The sequence below is a fragment of the Nicotiana attenuata genome, chromosome 3 (assembly GCF_001879085.1).
Source record: "Nicotiana attenuata strain UT chromosome 3, NIATTr2, whole genome shotgun sequence".
NCBI lineage: Eukaryota > Viridiplantae > Streptophyta > Magnoliopsida > Solanales > Solanaceae > Nicotiana > Nicotiana attenuata.
The window spans coordinates 32,214,022-32,236,286 of record NC_031991.1 but is presented as its reverse complement, the minus strand read 5'-3'; the positions used below and the strand labels follow the sequence as shown (position 1 = coordinate 32,236,286).

At 39.3% G+C, this 22,265-nt stretch overlaps 2 protein-coding genes across 2 annotated transcripts; both read left to right on the top strand.

Moving 5' to 3' along the window:
* LOC109223488 lies at positions 14,427-19,157 on the top strand. The gene is made up of 5 exons (XM_019387817.1): positions 14,427-14,660; positions 16,234-16,347; positions 16,659-16,738; positions 18,146-18,270; positions 18,763-19,157. The coding sequence occupies exons 1-5, from the start codon at positions 14,608-14,610 to the stop codon at positions 18,832-18,834; spliced, it is 444 nt and encodes a 147-aa protein (XP_019243362.1). The 5' UTR covers positions 14,427-14,607; the 3' UTR covers positions 18,835-19,157.
* On the top strand, positions 19,255-21,291 carry LOC109223487. The gene is made up of 3 exons (XM_019387816.1): positions 19,255-20,373; positions 20,591-20,695; positions 20,788-21,291. Exons 1-3 carry the CDS (start codon positions 20,221-20,223, stop codon positions 21,121-21,123), a joined length of 594 nt encoding a protein of 197 aa, XP_019243361.1. The 5' UTR covers positions 19,255-20,220; the 3' UTR covers positions 21,124-21,291.

Below are 22,265 nucleotides of genomic sequence, written 5' to 3'. Positions count from 1 at the left end.
TTTCGTTGTCAGAAATATTTTCTTTGACTTTTGCGATCAATTTATTTATTTTCCGACCGATTTCGATAGGTTTTTTTTCCGACCGATTTCAGTCGGTATTCTGTGGACGGATTTTGGCAGTTTTCTAATAGTGTGTTGCGTCGATTTTTCAATCAAACACTACTAGTAGCTTTCATTAATAGGAACATCCTCATTTGTTTTTGTATTTCTCAGTTTTGTCAAATGTATAGGATTATATGAAAGCCGAGACCCTTTGCAAAACATGTTTTACCGTCTAGTCTAGAAATAAACATTATTAGACTTCTAGAGACTTCCATCTTTTTCCTGAAAATATCAAGAGAAGCAGGAGATATATAATGTCCACGGGATAAAATCAGCAATCCAAATCATAAAAAATAATTAAAGGCGGAAATCAATTTATTTATTTGTCATCTATGAGATGTTTCTATTTATGATGTGGGCTTTGATTAAATTTGAATAGTTACGAACTTTGTGGTCCAAGACCTACTTAATTATATTGTCCAGACTCTAATTAGCTATGTTGTGCTTGTTGTCCAATTATGCATCGTTGTTATTTATTACTACTCCATAACAAGTGAACTAATTGGACTTCACGCTGTCACGAAAGATATATCTTACCAAATATGACATGATATTTTTCTAATACCCAAATATGAAAGATAACAAGTAAACAACTTAAAATCCATGTTCAGTTGCATTTTCATTAAATATCATTTTCATCTAATATGAATTGTGATAATTTCTATTAGTAACATAATTCGACACCGTTACACTTGTATGTAATATTCAAGGATGGTCCCACTAGGGAAAGCTTTCTGATTTTTGGGCTTTCTCCCAAAACATACTTTTATCTTAATATGACTAGTGGTTGTACTTGTACTCAAGTCCCAAATAATCATTTATAAGTAATATGATTTCACAGAATTAGTCATATGCAAGTTGTTACCATCCATTAACTGCTATTTGAATGATCAAAGTATGATTTAAATTGTATAACAACGCTTAAGAAAGTATATATTTTCAAATTTTAATCACTTTGGATCGTACCTCTTTATTGCTTTTCCGAAATATTACCTAATCACAAATCTTTCTTGCAGGCTTTTGTCTCATAATATGCCGGGAGAATTTCAAAAATAGCCAGATTTACCACTGGTCGTTGAAAAATAGCCAAGTTTCAAAAGTCATCGAAATTTAGCCACTTTAAATCTGAGCGAAAACACTGTTCAAAATCCGGAAAAATACGCCCGCAAATTTTACGAGAGTTCCAGCATAAGTATGCTTGAACTCCCGTAAATTTTACGGGAGTTCCAGCAAGTATAATTGTCCAGTATAATATACTGGAGTTTGGAGCACTGGTGCTCCAGTCTCCCGCAAATTTTACAGGAGTTAGCAAAGTATACCGGTCCAGCATAATATGCTGGAGTTCGTACACAAATGCACCAGAACTCCCGTATATTATACTGGACCGGTCCCTGTTGCAGCAAAATAGTGGCTATTTTTCATTGACTTGATAAACGCTGGCTATTTTTCATTGACCGGTGTGAAAACTGGCTATACCATGATATTTTAACTAATATGCCAAGCCCATTTGAGTAATTTCATCCTTTTTTTTTCAATATTAATTGTGCATTTTATTCATCTTCCAACAGAAAAAGTACAATGATATGAGGTACTATATATTACATACCATAGCCTCCCCTAGGAGTCCGGAACTTTTTTATTGTCTTTTTGGACAAATGTTACGTTAATGAGTGTAAAAAAAAGTTACTTTTCTATATATAACGTCGAAATTCTCCGCGCTATACCTAACGGTAACTTTTGCCGTTAAGGTATAGAGTATGAATTTACTGTGCTATACTTGTTTAGCGCCGGAAATCTATGCGCTATACTCTGACGACTTGACTGCCAGGTATAGCGCATGGAATTAAAACGCTATACATATATAGTGCAGTAAATTCATGCGCTATATCTATTTATGGGCCCACCATTAAGTTAACTGACATAACAATAATTCAAATGTGTATAGCGCACATTTCGGCCCCCCGGGCTAGCCATTTCCTATATAAAGGGGTTAGGATTTTAGGAAAATCCATTCAAAAAAAAACTCTAACTCCCGTTCAAACTTTTCTTCTTGTTAAATTCTCAAGCATTTTTCATAATGTCTGAAGAGCGTAGAATAAGAGTTTCATTATATTGGGGGGTGAGGTTGTGATGGAGAATAACTTTTTGAGGTACAGTTTATCTCCACAGGGTCATGTTAAATTACCACTTACAATGGAGTATCATAAATTGATATCGTTGTTATGCAAAAAAATGAGTCTGAGGAAACGTTCAGTGATACTTAAAGTAACCGGAAGATATTCGTATTCCGTCACTCCGCAAGGGGTTGCTTTTTACTCGGAGTTAAACATCGATGATGATAAAACTTTGAGGGATTTTTTGAGAACTCCGGATGAATACCGATAATTTCTTGTAATAAAAATGTTGGATATGTACGTCAAGGTCGAAGACGTTCCCAACAATGAGGTTGGGCGTAGTAGGGATAACCCCCAGTCATCGGGTGGTTATTCTGGAGCAGTTTTTGCCGGACAGGTTCCGGATGAAAGAGCTTTCCATGATTTAAACTTATCACCGCCTGCTTTACATAATTCACAAGACGAGTGGTAAACTTCAATTTTCCTTTGTGTTACGATGTACATTTTTGTTGTATTGAATTTGTATTAACGCTCATATATTTAACAGGGGGTACTGGCCGGATATGAATTTTACAAATTATGAACCCAAGCATAGTTTTGGTGTGTTGGATCATGGTGGTCCATCCGGGAGTCATTACCTAAATAAAAATGTCCATCATGGAATTTCATCACATTACGACTTGTAAGTGAAGTGATACAGCTATATGGAAAGTATTTATTAATTTCAGTAGCTTATTGTTTTGTTGATTGTGCAGTGAAAACGAGCAAGTTGAACCACATGTACGCACTCAGTTGCCCGAAGACGACGTATTAAATCAGGATCTGGTAGATGCACAGAGTGAGGAAATGAACAGTGATTACGACAACAATGCTGATGAATCTGGAGACGAGACACCCTTTCCTCGTGAGGATGGTGATAAGGAGGATGAGAAGGAAGGACCTGATTTGACGAGAGAGTATGCTCCACCCCCCCCCCCTAAACGAAGAGTGTACGAGTCCCAAGTGTTCTTTCATTCAAGGGAGATTCCTTACCTTGATAACTTGCCAAGCATGCTGGATGTGGAAGCTCTCACAAGGGATTTTGATGAAATTCGGACAACAATGTGGGATGAGTCTAGACCAATGGTGCTGGCAAAGGGCATGTTTTTTCCTAATAAAGCGCGTGTAAGCAGGGCTTGTAAAATGCACAACGTAAAAGAGTGTCGTGAGATGACGGTATGGGAGTCAAGTCCGGTTGTATACAAGGTTGTTTGTCGCAGGTGGTTTTAGCCATGTCATTGGATGTTGCATGCGAGCAAGAAGAAGACAGGTCTGTGGAAAGTGGGTAAATATATTCCCACCCACACATGCGAAATGGACACATTCAACGGGAATCACTTCAACTTGGATATTGACTTGATTTCTCTTGTCCTTATTCCACACATCGAAGCGTCCATAAGGTATAAAATCAAAGAGTGCATTACATCAGTCCTCCAGGAACATGGCCAAACCATTACCAAAAGAAAGGCATATCTCGGGCGCAAACGAGCGTATGAAATAGTCTATGGTAACTGGGTTAAGTCATTTGCAGCTCTGCCCAGGTACATGGCCGCAATGCAGCACTTTAACCCCGGGACGGTTGTTGAATGGAAGCTTGAGCGGAGTCCGGGTAAACCATAATATATATTCAATAATGTGTTCTGGGTGATTAAACTAGCAATTGATGGTTTTTCGCATCGCCGGCCCGTAATATCCATAGACGGCACTCATGTCTATGAAAAGTACGATATCAAGTTGTTAATAGCCGTGGCAGTAGATGCTAATGGACAGATATTTCCTCTAGCTTTTACTGTTTGTGCCAATGAAAGCCAAGAGACGTGGACGCTGTTTTTGAACCACTTGAAAGAGCACGTTGTCAAGCAGCGTTCCGGTATTTATCTAATATCTGATCGGCACGGTGGTATCTTAAGTTCAGTGGAGAACTTGCCTGCATGGCAAGAACCTTATCCCTGCCACCGTTACTGTGTGAGGCACTTTAAAGCCAATTTCCAGAAGGCATATCTCAATAAGGATCTGCATGATTTGATGTTGATGGCAGCAACAGCCACCAAGAGCATAAATTCCGGAGGCACATGGAATCTATCAGGCAAGAAGATGAGGCAGCCTATCGTTGGTTAATGTGACATGACCCTGAAAAGTGGACTTTGCATGCGGATGGTAGTAGACAATGGGGAACTCTGACTACAAATGTCTTAGAGTCTTTCAACGGGTTATTGAAGCCGGCAAGAGGATTGTCTGTCACACCTATGGTGCGGATGTCGTTCAAGCAGATGGCGGAGAGGTTTGTTGAAAGGTCTGTAGCTGGAACGTCATTGATGGAAAGGGGTGTTGAATTTATGCCAGTGCCTATGAAGAGATTTGAGAAATACAGACGGCAAGCACATTGGCATTCATTTTTGTAGTATGATAATGAAAGAAATGTTTTTGAAGTTCGCACCACTATCCATCAAAATCAAGGGAATAATGTACATATTGTAAATGCGTCTACAAGGTTATGCTCTTGTGAGAAATGGTCCATCTACCACATGCCTTGCTCATATGCCATCAAGTGCTTTCAAAAAGTTTGTTTAGGTATAACCAACTATGTTGATCAACAATATAGTGTTGCTAAGTACCTAAATACATATAGTGGGCAGTTGCAGCCAGCGGGTGCTGAGCATTATTGGCCGCCTGAACCATTTAAAATGGTGTGTAACAAGTCCTATTTGCGTCGAATACAGGTGCAGAAGAGAACGCGTATACGGAACCAAATAGATGTTAGTGATACCGTTTATGCGCGTAGATGTGGTATATGCTCGCAAACAGGACACGACCGTCGAAAATGTCCTTCGGCTAGTTTGAGTGGCAATAGTAATCAAGCTCGTGGTGGGTATTTCTAGTGTGCCTAACTGTCAAAGAGTTTATGTTGTAATATTTAGTTGTTTTGTTTATGTTGCAAGATTTATAAAATAAATTATGTTTGTTAATTATGATTTGAACTTTTCCATTTCAGTTTTTTTAATGACAATTAAAAAAAATTATATATTCGGAAGAACTGGAAACAACATTGAAATTTCATAAAGCTGATTAATTTAATGTTAATTATGTTATGTGTATATATAGCGCCATCCATTTTCGGGGCTAGTTGATTCGGCAGGTGAGTTGTTACACACTCCTTAGCGGATTTCGACTTCCATGACCACCGTCCTGCTGTCTTAATCGACCAACACCCATTGTGGGATCTAGGTTAGCGCAGTTTGGCATCGTAACCCGACTTCCGGTTCATCCCGCATCGCCAGTTCTGCTTACCAAAAATGGCCCTCTTGGAGCTTTTGATTCCGTGGCGCGGCTCAACAAAGCATCCGCGACGTCCTACCTATTTAATGTTTGAGAATAGGTCGAGGTCGTTGCGCCCCCGATGCCTCTAATAATTGGCTTTACCCGATAAAACTCGCACGCGAGCTCCAGCTATCCTGAGGGAAACTTCGAAGGGAACCAGCTACTAGACGGTTCGATTAGTCTTTCGCCCCTATACCCAAGTCAGATGAACGATTTGCACGTCAGTATCGCTGCGGGCCTCCACAAGAATTTCCTCTGGCTTCGCCCCGCTCAGGCATAGTTCACCATCTTTCGGGTCCCGACAGGTATGCTCACACTCGAACCCTTCACAGAAGATCAAGGTCGGTCGGAGGTGCACCCCTCAGGGGGATCCCACCAATCAGCTTCCTTATGCCTTACGGGTTTACTCGCCCGTTGACTTGCACACATGTCAGACTCCTTGGTTCGTGTTTCAAGACGGGTCGAATGGGGAGCCCACAGGCCAGCGTCCGGAGCGCGCAGATGCCGAAGCACGCCAGAGGCGTGCGCTGCCTACCACAATCGAGAAGACGGCGTTCCACGAACGTATCAAAAGCCCGGGCTTTGGCCGCCCCCCAATCCATGCTGGTCCACGCCCCGAGTCGATCGGCGGACCGGCTCAACACCGTTCCACATTCGACCGGGGCGCATCGCTAGCCCCCACTCCGCTTCCCTCCCGACAATTTCAAGCACTCTTTGACTCTCTTTTCAAAGTCCTTTTCATCTTTCCCTCGCGGTACTTGTTCGCTATCGGTCTCTCGCCCGTATTTAGCCTTGGACGGAATTCACCGCCCGATTTGGGCTGCATTCCCAAACAACCCGACTCGTAGACAGCGCCTCGTGGTGCGACAGGGTCCGGGCACAACGGGGCTCTCACCCTCTCTGGCGCCCCCTTCCAGGGGACTTGGGCCCGGNTTGCATGCGGATGGTGGCAGACGATGGGGAACTCTGACTACAAATGTGTCAGAGTCTTTCAACGGGTTATTGAAGTCGGCAAGAGGATTGCCTGTCACACCCATGGTGCGGATGTCTTTCAAGCAGATGGCGGAGAGGTTTGTTGAAAGCTCTGCAGCTGCAACGTCATTGATGGAAAGGGGTGTTGAATTTATGCCAGTGCCGATGAAGAGATTTGAGAAATACAGACGGAGAGCATATTGACATTCATTTTTGCAGTATGATAACGAAAGAAATGTTTTTGAAGTTCGCACCGCTATCCATCAAAATCGGGGGAATAATGTACATACTATAAATGAATCTACAAGGTTATGCTCTTGTGGGAAATGGTCCATCTACCACATGCCTTGCTCACATGCCATCAAGTGCTTTTAAAAAGTTGGTTTAGGTATAACCAACTATGTTGATCAACAATATAGTGTTGCCAAGTACCTAAACACATAGGCAGTTGCAGCTAGTCGGTGCTGAGCATTATTGGCCGCCTGAACCATTTAAAATGGTGTGTAACAAGTCCTATTTACAGGTACAGAAGAGAACGTGTATATGGAACCAAATGGATGTTAGTGATACCGTTTATGCGCAGATGTGGTATATGCTCGCAAACAGGACACGGTCGTCGAAAATGTCCTTCGGCTGGTTTGGGTGGCAATAGTAATCAAGCTCGTGGTGGGTATTCTTCTAGTGTGCCTAACTATCAATGAGTTTATGTTGTAATATTTAGTTGTTTTGTTTATGTTGCAAGTTTTATAAAATAAAATTATGTTTGTTAATTATGATTTGAACATTTCCATTTCAGTATTTTTAATGATAATTAAAAAAAATAATATATTCGGAAGAACTGAAAACAACATTGAAATTTCATAAAGCTGATTAATTTAATGTTAATTATGTTTGTTATTTTATATATGAGTGTTGTCTTGTCAAACTGAAAAAGCTGCCCAACTGACATAAAGTTGTTTCATACCCGTCAGAACCTTTAACACGCAAAGCATAGTGCGGTTAAATACTACGTTATGTGTATATATAGCGCGGTTAAATACTACGTTATGTGTGTTGTCTTGTCGAACTGAAAAAGCTGCCCAACTGACATAAAGTTGTTTCGTACCCGTCAGAACCTTTAACACGCAAAGCATAGCACGGTTAAATACTACGTTATGTGTATATATAGCATGGTTAAATACTACGTTATGTGTGTTGTCTTGTCGAACTGAAAAAGCTGCCCAACTGACATAAAGCTATTTCGTACCCGTCAGTACCTTTAACACGTAAAGCATAGCGCGGTTAAATACTACGTTATGTGTATATATAGCGCGTTTAAATACTACGTTATGTGTGTTGTCTTGCCTATAAATAACAGGCTCATTCTAGTTATTTTCTGTGCTCAACAACAACTAATAGCAAATCTTTCAAGAAAAGCAAGGTTTTTTTAACGCACAAATGTCTCAACCTCTTTATGTACCAAGGTGCGAGTGTAGAAAAAAATGCATGATGCAAAAATGTTGGGATAATGGTGAAGTTGGATGCCGCTACTTGTGAACAAGTTTTATAAGGTTCCCGACGAACCTATTTGCGATTTTGAGGTATAGGTTGATGAACCCTGTTATCAGGAATGCTACAAAGAATCTTTGCAGCATCTTCATAATTTGTGTTTAAAACAATGGGAACGTGAAAGAGAACATAAAAGAGAGGTTGCAGAGTTGAAAGCGACACTGAAAGAGGTAGAAGAAGAAAAAAATAAGCTGGAAGAACAATTTAAGTGGTTGGAGCAGAGAATAATGGACGGCAGGGACTAAACATTGACATGTATGTGTTTAGTGTATTACTTTATCTTTATGTTTTCCGTGTCGTGTATTTTTATTAGTTGTACTGAATTTTAATTATGTTAAGTTGTTATGTTTGTGTTTGTGTTGTAATATTAAACTAAGTTGGTTGTATTGAACTTTATTTTCATTAATTGTAATGGAAGTTAAGTTTCAATGCTTGTGTTTGTGTTGTAGTATGAAACTAACTAATGAACGGGGAAATAAAAAAGTAATGCGTATATTATATAAAAATTGTTGTTAATGTATATACAAAAATATTATTTACATCAAATACAAAAAAAAAAAGGAAAGAAAATCAATGTTTCCTGCATCCAGTGTGCTTCAACGCAGCCGCTGGCCTGAGGCGCATCCCATCCCGCTTGGGTACGCTATCGGGATCGTCATCATCAAGTCGCCTCCTTATAGCCTGATGCGCCGCAGCATGATCATCAGTGGTGCTGACAGGATCGGTAGAAGGGGTCGTCAGTCCAGTAGAAACCTACATAAGAATAGAAAGCTCAGTATAGCAAAGTATATAATAAGTCAGAACAATTTAAATTGTCTTACCACGATCTCGTCGGGCTCCTGAATGTAATCATCTGTCACAGCCATGTCAGCATCGCACAAAGCCGTAAAAAGAAAATTAATAAAGTTATGGAAAATAAATGAGAAGAACAAAAACAAATTATAATTCAATACTAAGAAAATCATACATGCGCCTGTGATGATGAACCATAACTCAGCCGGTGCCCACTATGTAAATCTCGGGTCGGCCGATCCTCAGCAACAGTAGATGAGCCTGGAAAGTATGTATCCCAATCCACTCTAGAAAGGTCCGTGCCCATGATCAATAATTGACCTGACGGGGTCACCTGCGAAGTCCCTAGAGTGAGATGCATCCCAAGGCTGTATGATGGCATGTCCGTCTTATGTAGGCCACCCGGTAGATCAGCAGCAACATCATCAGCAGGGGCCTCAATGCCCCCTTGCTGGGGACCACCTCCTCTCCGCCCACCACCACGTCGTCCGGCACCCCATCTCGTCGGGCACCACCACCTCGTGCGACACCAGGGCCTCGCTCGTACTGCCCTGGCTCCACATAATCAGGCATGTGTGCCAAACGCTGACCCTCTCGGGCTCGCTGCAGTGTCCGGGCAGCCACCTCTACAAATCGACGACCGTAATCCTGCAAGGCGGTCGCAGGATCGCCGACATGATCCTGCATCTGCAGTCCCATCTGATAGACTGTATGTAGTCCAATAGCTTACACAACGTATAAAATATAAACTACATATATTGCACTAAGTTACAGTTATATAATTAATAATAACAGAAAACATACCAGGGCCTCCTGTCGCCCGGCGTATGGAACGTACCGGCCGCCAGCCTGATGAATAGGGTTCCCGATAAAAAGTCGGGTAACGTGGCGGTACCAGGACATATACCTCTGAATATCCACCGCCTGGATCTGTGTAGGTGGGGGCGGAATCTTCCGTTATCGCTGGTCCCAAGTATGGATCTGCGCCGCTACCCATGCTATAAATGCGTCGTCCGCCCTGGAACGATCATCCCTCTCATAATGTGTAGGCTCCCATATAGGCCCCCTCGGTATATACTGCGGGCGGCCAAACTGGCGAAGTACCCGCTCCGAGGCATGATGCTCCACAATATCGAGGCATATGAGCGGGGCAAAAGTGCTCCAAATCAGTCGGTCGGCCGAGCAATAATCTGGCAGGCCAGCTATCAAATCGTCGTTGTATGGCGTCCAAATGAAATATCAAATAAGAACACAAAACGTGAGTATGCGCAACACTAAGTTAATCTACACCAGGTAAGTTTAGGTACATATTTACCTGTGCGCCCTCCAGCAGATCCAACACATCCCTGCAGAGGGGGAGATTATGATGAGCATCATACTCTCGTGCAAGTGTACGGCGGAGAACCCACCTCCTGGCTAGAGGGAGAAACGGAGGTGCTACATTAGGAGGTAATTGTGGTAGAGGTGGCTGAAACTACAAGAACCGCTCCCAGGCCCAAACCTAACATACAAAGTTGATGTAAGGTTTAAGATAAATTTTAACTAGGTAGAATTGAAACTAATGAACAGATTATTCGAATATGTTGTCACCTGTAGAAGCGGCAAAAAACCATAAACATCACTCTGGGTGCCCATGCTCGCCCGGCACATCTGCATGTATATGTAGGCTAGAACAGCAGCACCCCAGCTGTAATAGGGTAACTCATCTAGCAGCTGAATATGATGAAGAAATCTCAGGCTGACTAGGTTCCCCGAAGTGTTCGGGAACAAGACCCCCCCTCCCAAATAGAAGAAGCAACAACAACCTCGTATACCGGGTAATATGTAGCTCCTCTGTATCGCCTGTGATCTCGGAGTGGAGTACCTCTAGGTACTGTCTAATAGGGGTCAAACTCATCCGACTGGCCCCCGACGATGCAGTCTCGTCCTGTGGCCTGAAACCCGTGAGCAGCTGCAGCATGTCCAAATAATCTGCACGTGACATAGATCTCATAGAAATAGGCACTGAAACGGCCATGCCATCAACGGGCAGGCCATATAAAACCTCCACGTCCTGCAGCGTGATGGTGGCCTCGCCAATGGGCAGGTGGAAAGTGTGCGTCTCCGGTCACCACCGCTCAATCAACGCCGTGATCAAAGCCCAGCCGAGCTGCATCCGCCCGATCTGAATAATCCTATAGAATCCTGTATCCTGCAAGCGCTGGACTACACGGGGATGGAGATCTCTATCCCTCAAAAAATCCCACAGGTCGTCCACTCTCCTAGCGCGGAGAGTCTCGGACAGTAACTCTCCGTCCCATATATGGGCGGACCTATGATCGCCCTGTAGCACTAATAGCTCAGGAGAATAAGGGCCGGGATGTATAGGCGGCACGTCCATGTCGTCAACTGTAAATTAAACAACATTAATTGTATGTTTAATCTGTAAATGGACAGGGTATATATATCTATTGGGTTCCAGGCTCGATATTTGAGGCCTAGTAGCACCAAACTATCATGAATAATTATGTGTGTCAATTTCAATTGTCTTACCATTTAGTGTGTTTGTTTTATAATTAAATTATTAATTTTTAATTATTTAATTGAACAAATTATATATACCTATGGGTTCCAGGCTCGATATTTGAGGCCCAGTAGCACCAAACTATCATTAATAATTATGTGTGTTTGTTATATAATTTAAATTCTTAATTTTTAATTATTTAATTGTACAAAGTATATATACCTATGGGTTCCAGGCTCGATATTTGAGGCCCAATAGCACCAAACTATCATTAATAATTATGTATGTCAAATTCAATATTTTTATAATTTTGTGTGTTTGTTTTATAATTTAAATTCTTAATTTTTAATTATTTAATTGTACAAAGTATATATACCTATGGGTTCCAAACTCGATATTTGAGGCCCAGTAGTACCAAACTATCATTAATAATTATGTGTGTCAAATTCAATATTTTTATAATTTTGTGTGTTTGTTTTATAATTTAAATTCTTAATTTTTAATTATTTAATTGTACAAAGTTTGTATTTTCATCTACCAGTATAAGAGATACTTAAACTACAGGGATTCTACGCTAAAATACTCTACACTTTACTACGCTAAAAGGCTCTACATTTTACTACGCTAAAAGGTTCTACATTTTACTACGCTAATAAATAATCTAAACTAAATATAAACAACAAATATATTTTAATCACATAACATTCACAAAAATACATATAACATACTAGTTTTGCAAATAAAATACAAAACGACATGGAAACACTAATATCTAAATCCAGATATTAACAGAAAAAATTATTTCTCAATTTTACATTTTTTTTAGAACACTAATATCTAAGTCCGGATAAATATAACATACTAGTTTCGCAAATAAAATACAAAACGACATGGAAACACATTCAAATCAACTAATATGCATTATTATACAAGTTTCGACATAAAATAAATCAAAATACCTAGATTTAGTATTTTTGAATAGTAAATTGGCTGAAAATTTGAGTCCAAAATAGTGAAACCACAATAATACGATGCTCTACTACGATGTGGGACCTACGTTCTTAGCGTTTTGTGTGACGGGAGGGGCCCACAATTTTTTTTTAAGAGACGACAAGGGGTGGGGGGGGGGGGGAGGACCAGAATCGAAATCGAAAGGAAGTAAAAAAATAGGGGAGGAGGGAGTTCTGGTCTACGGGGAAGACGAAGGGGATTATTTAATCAGGGGTATAGCGCGCTAATTCTATGCGCTATAGGTATATCGCTTGATTTCTATGCGCTATACCTGGCAGTCAAATCGTCAGGGGGTATAACGCGCTTATTCTCCGCTCTATACCTTAACGGCAAAAGTTACCGTTAAGGTATAGCGTATCTGTGCTTAATGTCTAACATTGTTGTGTGTGTTTTTGATGATGCCAAAATGGGAAAGATAAGGTTGGAAGGTGTGGGTTGTAAACACTTGTTGTGCTTATCTGGTTCTTTGATGTGATTACCTTGTTCTGCTGTGTACAAAGTTTGTCATCATCAAAAAGGAGGAATTTGAGTATTGAAGTTTTGATGATTAAAAAAGTATGACTAAATGTTCAAAAAACCAGGTCCTCAACGTAGCTGCTTAACCGTTCTGAAGAACCAGCTCCTCAGGAGAAAGAATCAGCTCCTCATGATTGATACTTGTACGTCTGTACAAGGCAGTAACTTTATCTCAAAGTTATTCAGGCCCGAGTTTGGTGGTAGAAGGATGCTATAAGTGATAAGGGTCGTTGCTCAAGAAGATACGAAGAATTCAGTCAGAGACAAAAGTCACAAAGCTTGTGGAATCCTTGGAACAGTAAGAGTCATATGAAGCTGACTATGAACAGGACTCCTAAAAGATCTCAAGTTGTGTTTTAAATAGGATCGACTTTGGACTTCTGAACTATCCTTTTACACATCAACTAAAGAGTCATAAGTCGTTTACTTGTGTTGAGTACTTGTCTTGTATTCTTCCTGAGTCAGTCTAGTGAATGCATTTTAGGAAATTGAGTTGTAATCAGGTGTTATAAACAATTAGTGAGTTGGAGTGAGTATTTTGCTTTACAAGTTAGAGTAACTTGTGAATCAAACAGGAGTAGTAGGAGTACTGGAAAGTATTTAATTATAGTCTTGTAATTGATATATTTTGTCTAATTATTTTAGTGGAGTTGGAGTTGAAAATCCTATGTGGTAGGTCGTGGTTTTTGCACCTTTTGAGCAGGGTGATTTTCCACGTAAAAATTGATGTGTTCATTTTATTACTTGTTTACTTTACGCTTAAGGAACACAATAAAAAATCAAGTTCTTTAGTAATCCATACGGACACTCAAACTAACTGAAGGCTTTAAAGGGAAAAAATCTAAAATAGTTGTAACCAAGAAACATGGCAAATTGTCCTTCCAAGAAAGCAAGGACGTTTTAATGCTTTCCGTGTTAAATGGCCATGTGCAAATAAACTGCCCCGCGAAAATTTTGCCTAACCAAGTGTCAAAGTATTGCCAGGAGCAATTATCAAACCTATTTGCAGTGGTGAAGATAATTTTAACACGTCAATTACTTTGGGATCTCATAGCCATATGATGGTAGTCTCATTTCGAGTTGCTCGGTGCCTAAGAGCCTCTTTTTTTTTTATATATCGAAACGGAGAAAAACATCAAAAAAACTAGCTAGAAATCAAGTAAAAAAAAACCAAAAATATTCCCGCGAAGCTATATTCCTTATTGCATGAGATGTTCCGTGAATTACATAATATGGTTGCTAATATCACTTAAAATTTCTTCAATTATAATCTTCAATCTCTTCACTATTTATGAAACAATCATACTATTTATAAAAATTAAAAAAAAAGTCAATCATACTATTTTTTAAAAGTCAAAAAGTTAAAGAAAAGCGAAAGTATTACATTTGGCAAATGTTCGCTGAAAGGACGTCAAATAGCAGAGCGGCCAATGAAATATTCCGAAAGTTCGATTAAGCAAAAAAAAAAAAAAAGAAAAACAAAAAAGAAAAGTGGTAAGTGGTAATGAGGCACAATTCTCCGGTAAAAGGAAAATGAAAAGAAAATAAAAAGAAAGGACAAGAAATATTCGGGAAGACAGGGGTCAGAATACAATTACCAGTCAAACTAATTCTTCAGCGACCAACAACGCGATTTCTGATCCGACTTCGCCGATCAGATCAGCAACAATCGCATCGGAAAAGGGTTAGAAAATGCTTTTGGCTGTCTTGTTTGCCAACTCCGAGGGCAACATCCTCGTCGAACGGTAACGCACTGCTAAGATTCTGTTTTCTCCACGTAAATGAATACTTGAGAATTTCCTGTTTAAATCGCTGCTTTATCTTATAGATTCCTTATGGTATCCGTCTAATAAGATGTGCTGACATGTGGTTAGTCTCATAAGGCTTTTCTATTTTGTGGTATCAACAATGTCTGCGTTCTATCTCTAGGTACTTTTACTTGTATTTTCATATTTATAGTGCTCGTCTTTAAATGTTGATTACTTAGCTACATTCAACTGAATTTGGTATTGCTCCATCACTCCCAGGGGTGGGATTTGTTTAACAACAACTAATTCTACTACTATGCCTCAATCATTAGTTAGCTGTGGTCGGTTATATGAATTCTCAACATCCATTTTACTCCAGTTGGACTTGTTACATTCCGATAATCCACGATTTAGAATTCTATGATACTAGAGCCTAGAGGTTCTTTGCATTTTCTATTGACATACAGATCTTCAAATAGGCTAAAAAGATCTCAGCAAACACTGTATCTGATGTAAATATACATACATTGACTAAACCTTATCCCAACTAGCTAGTATTGTCTAGATCGCCTAGTATTGCCTTTTCCATTGTGTTCTGTTATTTGCCAAGTTTGTATGGGTTCCAATTTCCTTGAGATTGTAGATCTTTTGAAACAACTTCGTTGTATTTAGTTTTAGGTATACCCATCCCCTTTTTAACACCTTCTATTGTCATTTGTCATACCTTCTGACTCATACATTTGTAGGTCTTCACAAGGCATGAGCAAACCATCTTTAACAACCTTCTCTCGTTATCCCTATGTGTGCTGCTTGTCCTTCTATTGATCGTACTCATTATGATATTATCTAATCTTGTATAATCGCATAATCATCCTAATATTTGCATTTGATACTCGTGTTGTGTCACTCTCATATAAAATTACTGGTCTTATGATTTTATAAAAGAGACTATCACTTTAATAGTTGTCCTCCTATTGCATAATATTAATGTAGCTCTCCTATTTCAACTATCCTTAGAACTATGTATTAAATCTATCTATCTTACCGTTTCCGTAAAACTGTGTCTAAATATTTGGAACCCAGAACATTTGATCATGGGCTAAAATTTTGAGACTATCTTTTCCATGTGTATCGCATTTGGGGTTAATATCATCAGTATACATACAACATAGTGCACCCAAGGGTGTGACCTATTGGTCAATGAATTGGGAGAATAACCATGAGATCTCAGGTTCAAATCCCAGTGCACGCAAAAAATACTAGGTGGTTTCTTCTCATCTGCCTAAGCCTTGGTGGGCAGAGTTATCCATGGGAGATAGTAAGTACCCTGTGGAACAATTGAGGTGTGTGCGAGCGGGCCCGGACACCACCTTCATAAAAAATTACATACAAGACAGTGCACATTCTTCTTTCTTCTTTATGGATACTTTCTGCCAATAAAATAAAGATGCTATTTTTTCTTCAATCGAAGTCTCACCAGCAAGAAGATGCCTTTACTTTTCTTTCAGACACAGCTTCTTCAGTTTTCTTTTCCGGGCAGGAATTACCACTAATACATCTTCATTTGCAGTTTTAATGGAGTACCAGCAGAGGAGCGTCTGCATTGGAGGTCTTTTTTAGTTAAGCTGGGTGCAGAGAATCTTAAAGGGGTCAAGAACGAAGAACTCCTAGTGGCTTGCCACAAGTATGTAAATTTGTTATCTGGTTATTTGGTGGTCCACATTCCTGACCAATGTCAATAACATATAGCTAAAAACAGTTGTTGGTTGGAGATGTGGGGAGGGAGGGTGACACAGAGAGGAACTCTGTGCTGACAGGCAAGATGCTTGCTTCCCAAGCTTCCTCCTTTATATCTGTAGTGTTTGGAATTGAGTTCAGAAGAACTCACCCTCCTTTTAGCAAAAGATTTTGTAGTAAAGGGTGGTTTACTAGTAATTAGGACTGTTAATGACAAATGTTCTATCTATAGTCTTTTGACATATTTTTCCTCTGCAGGTCTGTTTACATTGTATACACGGTACTTGGAGATGTCAGCATATATATTGTAGGAAAGGATGAGTATGATGAACTTGCCTGTAAGTCTGAGTCATTAACTTTAATGTTTCAACAAAAGATATGCATGGTACAGTTGTTTAAGGCCTCGTCAGCAATTAATTTATGCTAAAAGAAACTGCAAACTGTGTTGTCTTTGTCTCATTTATGTACAAACTTTATTTAAATATGCTAGTTATTCTGTCTCCACGTAGCTCAAAGTATGCTTTTGGCAATTGATTTAGGTAGTTGAGTTGAAAGAAGGCAAACCAGTTCTGACCTTAATTATGTGGAGGCTAATGCCTTTGCGAACCTTGAGGCAAACCAGTTCTGACCTTGTATGTTCCAAACTTTGATAACTTCATGATTTGGGATGTTGATATTAGTGGTTGAGTATATCATTCTTTCTTTTATTATGCATAAAAAGAAAAATCTCCAAATATAACTCAACTTACTGAGTTGTTTGGTACAATAGATAAGGATAATAATTCGGGGATAAAATTTGGGATTGTATTAATTCCATCTTTGGTAATAGGTATTAACTAATCCCGGAATAAGTTTTATACTAAAATGGTGGGATTAGCTATCCATATAGAAGGTGGGATAGCTTATCCTATGGGATATCCCGCCCCATCGGATATCGTGGTTTATTCCACCATTGTATCAAACGACCCCTAAGTACTTAAAGGTGTCACTTATCAGTCAATGAAAAGTGATGAAGACTGTGGAAGATCGAGTTAAAATTTCAGCAGAGACAAAAATTGAGTAGTTTATTCCTATTTTCCTAAGCCATGCATAGTTATGCAGTATTTGTGCTCGTGGGAGGTAGCAGATATCTGGTAGTTGAGGTGCACACAAGTTGGTCTGAACATCGCTTTTTGAAAAAATAAATGAAAAAAAGGCTCAACTTGCTAAATAGTTTTTCCTACCATTGTTTCGACTATCAAATATTGGAGTTACTCAACAAGAGTGTAAAGATAAATGATTGAATTTTCTTAATATCAAGTATTATGTGGTCAAAATTTAAAAGGAAGCCTACCACTGGTGCAGCTTACTTTTAGGTTGAGTACGTAATTGCATTTTGGGGTCCATCCAATATGAAGTCCTTCGATAATTTAGTGTAGATCACATAATTGAGCTTACTTTTCTTTTGAGGTGTTATGAACTCTAGAGGAGGAAGTCAACTACTAATGCTACCACAGTAGGTTAGATGGAAAATTGCATTGCAGCTTCCATTTTGGGGATTACGAAAAAAGGCAATGTCATGGAAATTGCCATCAGCGAGGCTGTGTTGTCTTTCTTTAAGCTGCGTGGCTCTTGTCCTGCAGCGATTATCTGTAGTCGCAGAGGGTACCTATTCCATTTATTGGGGGTGATTGTTCTACACTTATAGCATCATCAAAATTGTCCTTCCACTCCTTTTTATGGAATCTCATTGGCTTTATTTGCAGTGTCTGAAGCCATCTTTGTAATAACATCTGCTATCAAGGATGTTTGTGGAAAACCTCCAACAGAGAGATCCTTCCTGGACAAGTATGGAAAGATTTGCCTGGTTCTGGATGAAATTGTGTGGACGGTAAGCCAAAATGTTTTTGCGTTGGAACATAAATAATTTCACATAAATGAAGCTCTCATCTTCTCAAGTTTATGGTGTGATTCTATTTGGAGAGGCATAGAGTGGTTATGAATACTCTTAAGCGTATTTCAAATTGTACCTATTTGATGCAAAACCACATACTTTTTTATCCAATGCTAGATGGCTTAGATTTACTGCATCCATCAGGTCACACTGTTTATACCAGCTAGGGATTTTGCTAAATCATGCTTTAGGTTTACTCAAAATGATTGTCTCAATTGATGTATCCTTTCAGTCCTATATGATAGCAAAGAGAACCAAGTATTCGGTTTGGCTGTTAGCTCAAACCGATTGTCTCAATTGATGAACCCTTTCAGTCCAATATGATAACAAAGAGAACCAAGTATTTGGTTTGGCTGTTAGCTCAATGTATGTTGTCTTCAGTTTGGTGTCGTCTGGCTAATGCTATTGTTTCACTGTTTTATTTTGAAGGGGTTGCTGGAAAACATTGACAAAGATAGAATCAAGAGACTTGTTAGGTTGAAACCACCAACAGAGTTCTGATGAAGATTTCCCACCGTCTCTTGTTTAGGCAAAGCTCCTGAATCAAGAGTATAGGTTTGATGCATGTTTTATATCTTCCTCTCTCTTTTGGATAGTCTGTCAGCTATTTTATTTGCATTAACGCTTTAACATGGCTTATTTCTTGGCCTGATAAGAAAATCATTCCACATGCTGCTTTCTAATTGTGGAGGACTATTTTCGTTTCACGAGTGGAGAAGGGATGGATTTTTTTTCCTTCTCTAAATCTTTTGACATGTTGGTTCTTTTTGGGATTGTATCCTTATAGTGCACTTTCAATTGAATGGAATATGGTTTTGGACCTCTGAATTGGGTATGTTCTTTACGATCCTTAAAGCCACCCCTAAGGCCCTAATAATATCCAGTTCCACACCAAAAGGCAATTGTAGAATACAAATGTATGGCCTTTTCAAGGAAAGATTGCTTGTTGGAATTTACCACAGGCGACCCAGCCAAACCTCTGGGTTGCATTAATCAAGCTGGAACGATGTAGATTAGAAGGAATGCAAGCCACGACAATACCTTAGCCTTCGAAACTTTTTTAATCGGTAGCCTTCTGAATTTTTCAATATACCACTCGATTGACCTGTCTATTTTTTTTTCCTAACCTTACGTTTCCTCTTTAAATTTTTAAATCATGAAGCTGCTTGCCTATATGCTCATTGACATTTGACACAGGATGGTATGGGAACTTAGTCAACTAATCTTAGTTGCGTCCAATCAGAGATTTCTCAAAAATGATTAAACTAAAGCATATCAGCTCATAATTCCTAGGGTGAATTCTAAACGAGGAAGTAAACTCAAGAAAGGGACTATTATTTATTTCTTTTTTATTCTTTTTCAAATGTATTTTGTATTTCTTCTCAATAGAAAATTATCTTTGAGGAAATTGGAGAAAGGAGTAAGATAGCAGCTACTTAGACTCAAAACATTGACATGAGAAACTCGCAGGTCCAGCCACCAAACCAACCATCCCTATCAGATATTAAATCACATCATCGAATAATTTAATTGGATAGACTAGAATATCACTATACTTGGTCACTAAGATACATGCCGCCCGCGAATAAATCCAATACTAAGTCTAGACTCTTGAGGATAATCCGATTCTTCCCTGTGCACTAGCTCCTGCACGTCAACCACGTTTTTACCATTTTGTAATCCTGACCATCTGTTTCACCTAACGTTTCATCCCTTCATTTTCACCCTCACAAGGGGCCGAAAGACGAATATACCCTTTCCTTATTACCCTCAACTGTACTCGTGTACTATTCCAAGTTTGCCACAAATTAGTAATCGCCGATTGCCATTATATTCCAAAAACTTAGTTTAACTTCAGCACCATAGAAGTCCAAAACAGGGTTCAAGATGTCACCAGCCATGATCAGAGGACCGGCGCTACTTTTTCTTCTCGTTATCACCGTCGCGTCCATCACTTCCGGTGCTCAAGCATTAAGATCCATCGTGTTTTTGCCCCAGCCTTTATCATCCCTCGACGTAATCAACACCACTTCGAACCAGGTACCATTTATTCATTTCTTGTTCTTTTTTTTTCCGTTTTATCAAATGGTTGTGCAGAAAATATAAATTCAATCAATTAACCATCTATCCTTCACCCCAAACTTGTTGGGGTTAGCTATCTGAAATATAAGGTAAAGTACAAATGCCCATTATTATGTCCGAACATCGATTACTAAACAGTTGGGTTTTCAAATTAATCTGAATATCATATGCGCAGAATGCCCGCTGTTCATTTACGGTGAGCATAAGGACAAGCTGCTCTTCTCCCGCATTCACCAGAGACCAAATTAGTCTATCCTTTGGTGATGCTTATGGAAATCAGGTAAACCACTTTTCGTATAGGTTTAAGCTCAGCTTATTGAGTCGCGCGATATTAGTATTGTTTAATTTTATTGTTCAATCCCATTTTTTCAGGTTTATGCACCGAGGTTAGATGATCCGTCAAGCAGGGCTTTTGAGCGGTGTTCGAGGGATACATACACAGTATACGGTCCATGTACGTATCAGATCTGTTATGCGTACCTGTACAGGAGTGGATACGATGGGTGGATACCGTATGATGTTACCATCTACGGCTACCACACCAAAGCTGTCACCTTCACCTACAATGTTGGCATCCCTAGTGACACTTGGTACGGTCATAATTACTGTCGTTCACGCGCTGTAAAATCTGCACAGAACTTGGGCTGGAGTTTGCTTTCTATCGGTTCCACTATGCTGTACACAATTGCTGGCCTGTTTCGTGGTTAGTTTTGGGCCTTTCTGTTTGTATCTAATTTGGGCCTGTCCACTTTGAACACTTCGCTTGCCTGATTTGTGTCTTGTAATAAACAAATGCTACTTAGTAGGGTTACTTTGCTCTATGACATTGTAGAAAGCAACTTTTGGATATTCGATATGAGTATAGGTTTAACAAGATATGCTATCCTTTTAGAAGCATTAACTTGACTTCTTAACTTAGATGTGTACAATAAATTTGGTAGTCACAACATTGAGAGAAGAATGTGTGAGAAAACACAAGGCCTGATTGATGAAAATCATCCCAACATTATCTTCTAACAGCCAATCGGCTTCCCAACTTTTTGCCCATTGAAATTTCATGAACAATCACTGATTTCGAAAAAGGGAAAAAGTTTTATGTCCAAACAGGCTCTAGTAGAGTGCTTTTCGGAAAAAGTTAAAAATAAGGGATTGGGTATACTTGATGTAACATGTTCAAAAGGACAAAGTCCACCCAACGTAACGTTATTTTCTAATAGAAGGATGACTTCACAAAAAGGCAGGGGATTGAATGATAACAAATTAAAAGGATTGCAGAAGATCACGCTACCAACTCGCATTTATAATAATCAACTAATGAGATCTTATTTGAATCGGTTTAATCACACTCAAAAATTTTAAAAGTATTTCATTCCGTGAGATTGAAGTAGCAAGCAGATCTAACACTTATAAAGTCCAAGATTGGCAAAAGAAAATAGTGTCCGAAGTGTACCTAGTAGGAGGGGTGTGAAGTGAAGGAACGGCCAGGAATAAGAGATATCTATAGGAATTAAACCAAATTAAAGTGTGATCAATTTAGGAGATAATTCTTGTTAGATCCTTAATTCCTGTCGAAATTGTATTTCTAGTCAAAATCCTACTAAAGTCAGATTTCTGGTTTCGGACACTTTTAACTATGAACTTGTAATATTTTGAAAATCGAAAAATGAAGTTCCTAATGGTAATGAAATTGCTGTTGTACATATTATTTCCTTGGTGTCTAACTCTTAAATCTATCTACACGTTATTCATGGGCAAGGTTGGGTCGAAGGCATCAAATAGGCTTGCTTGACTAGGGTATTTCGAACGGACGCCAGTTGCGCTTTCCAAGGTCGTGGCGTGACAAGCTTTTA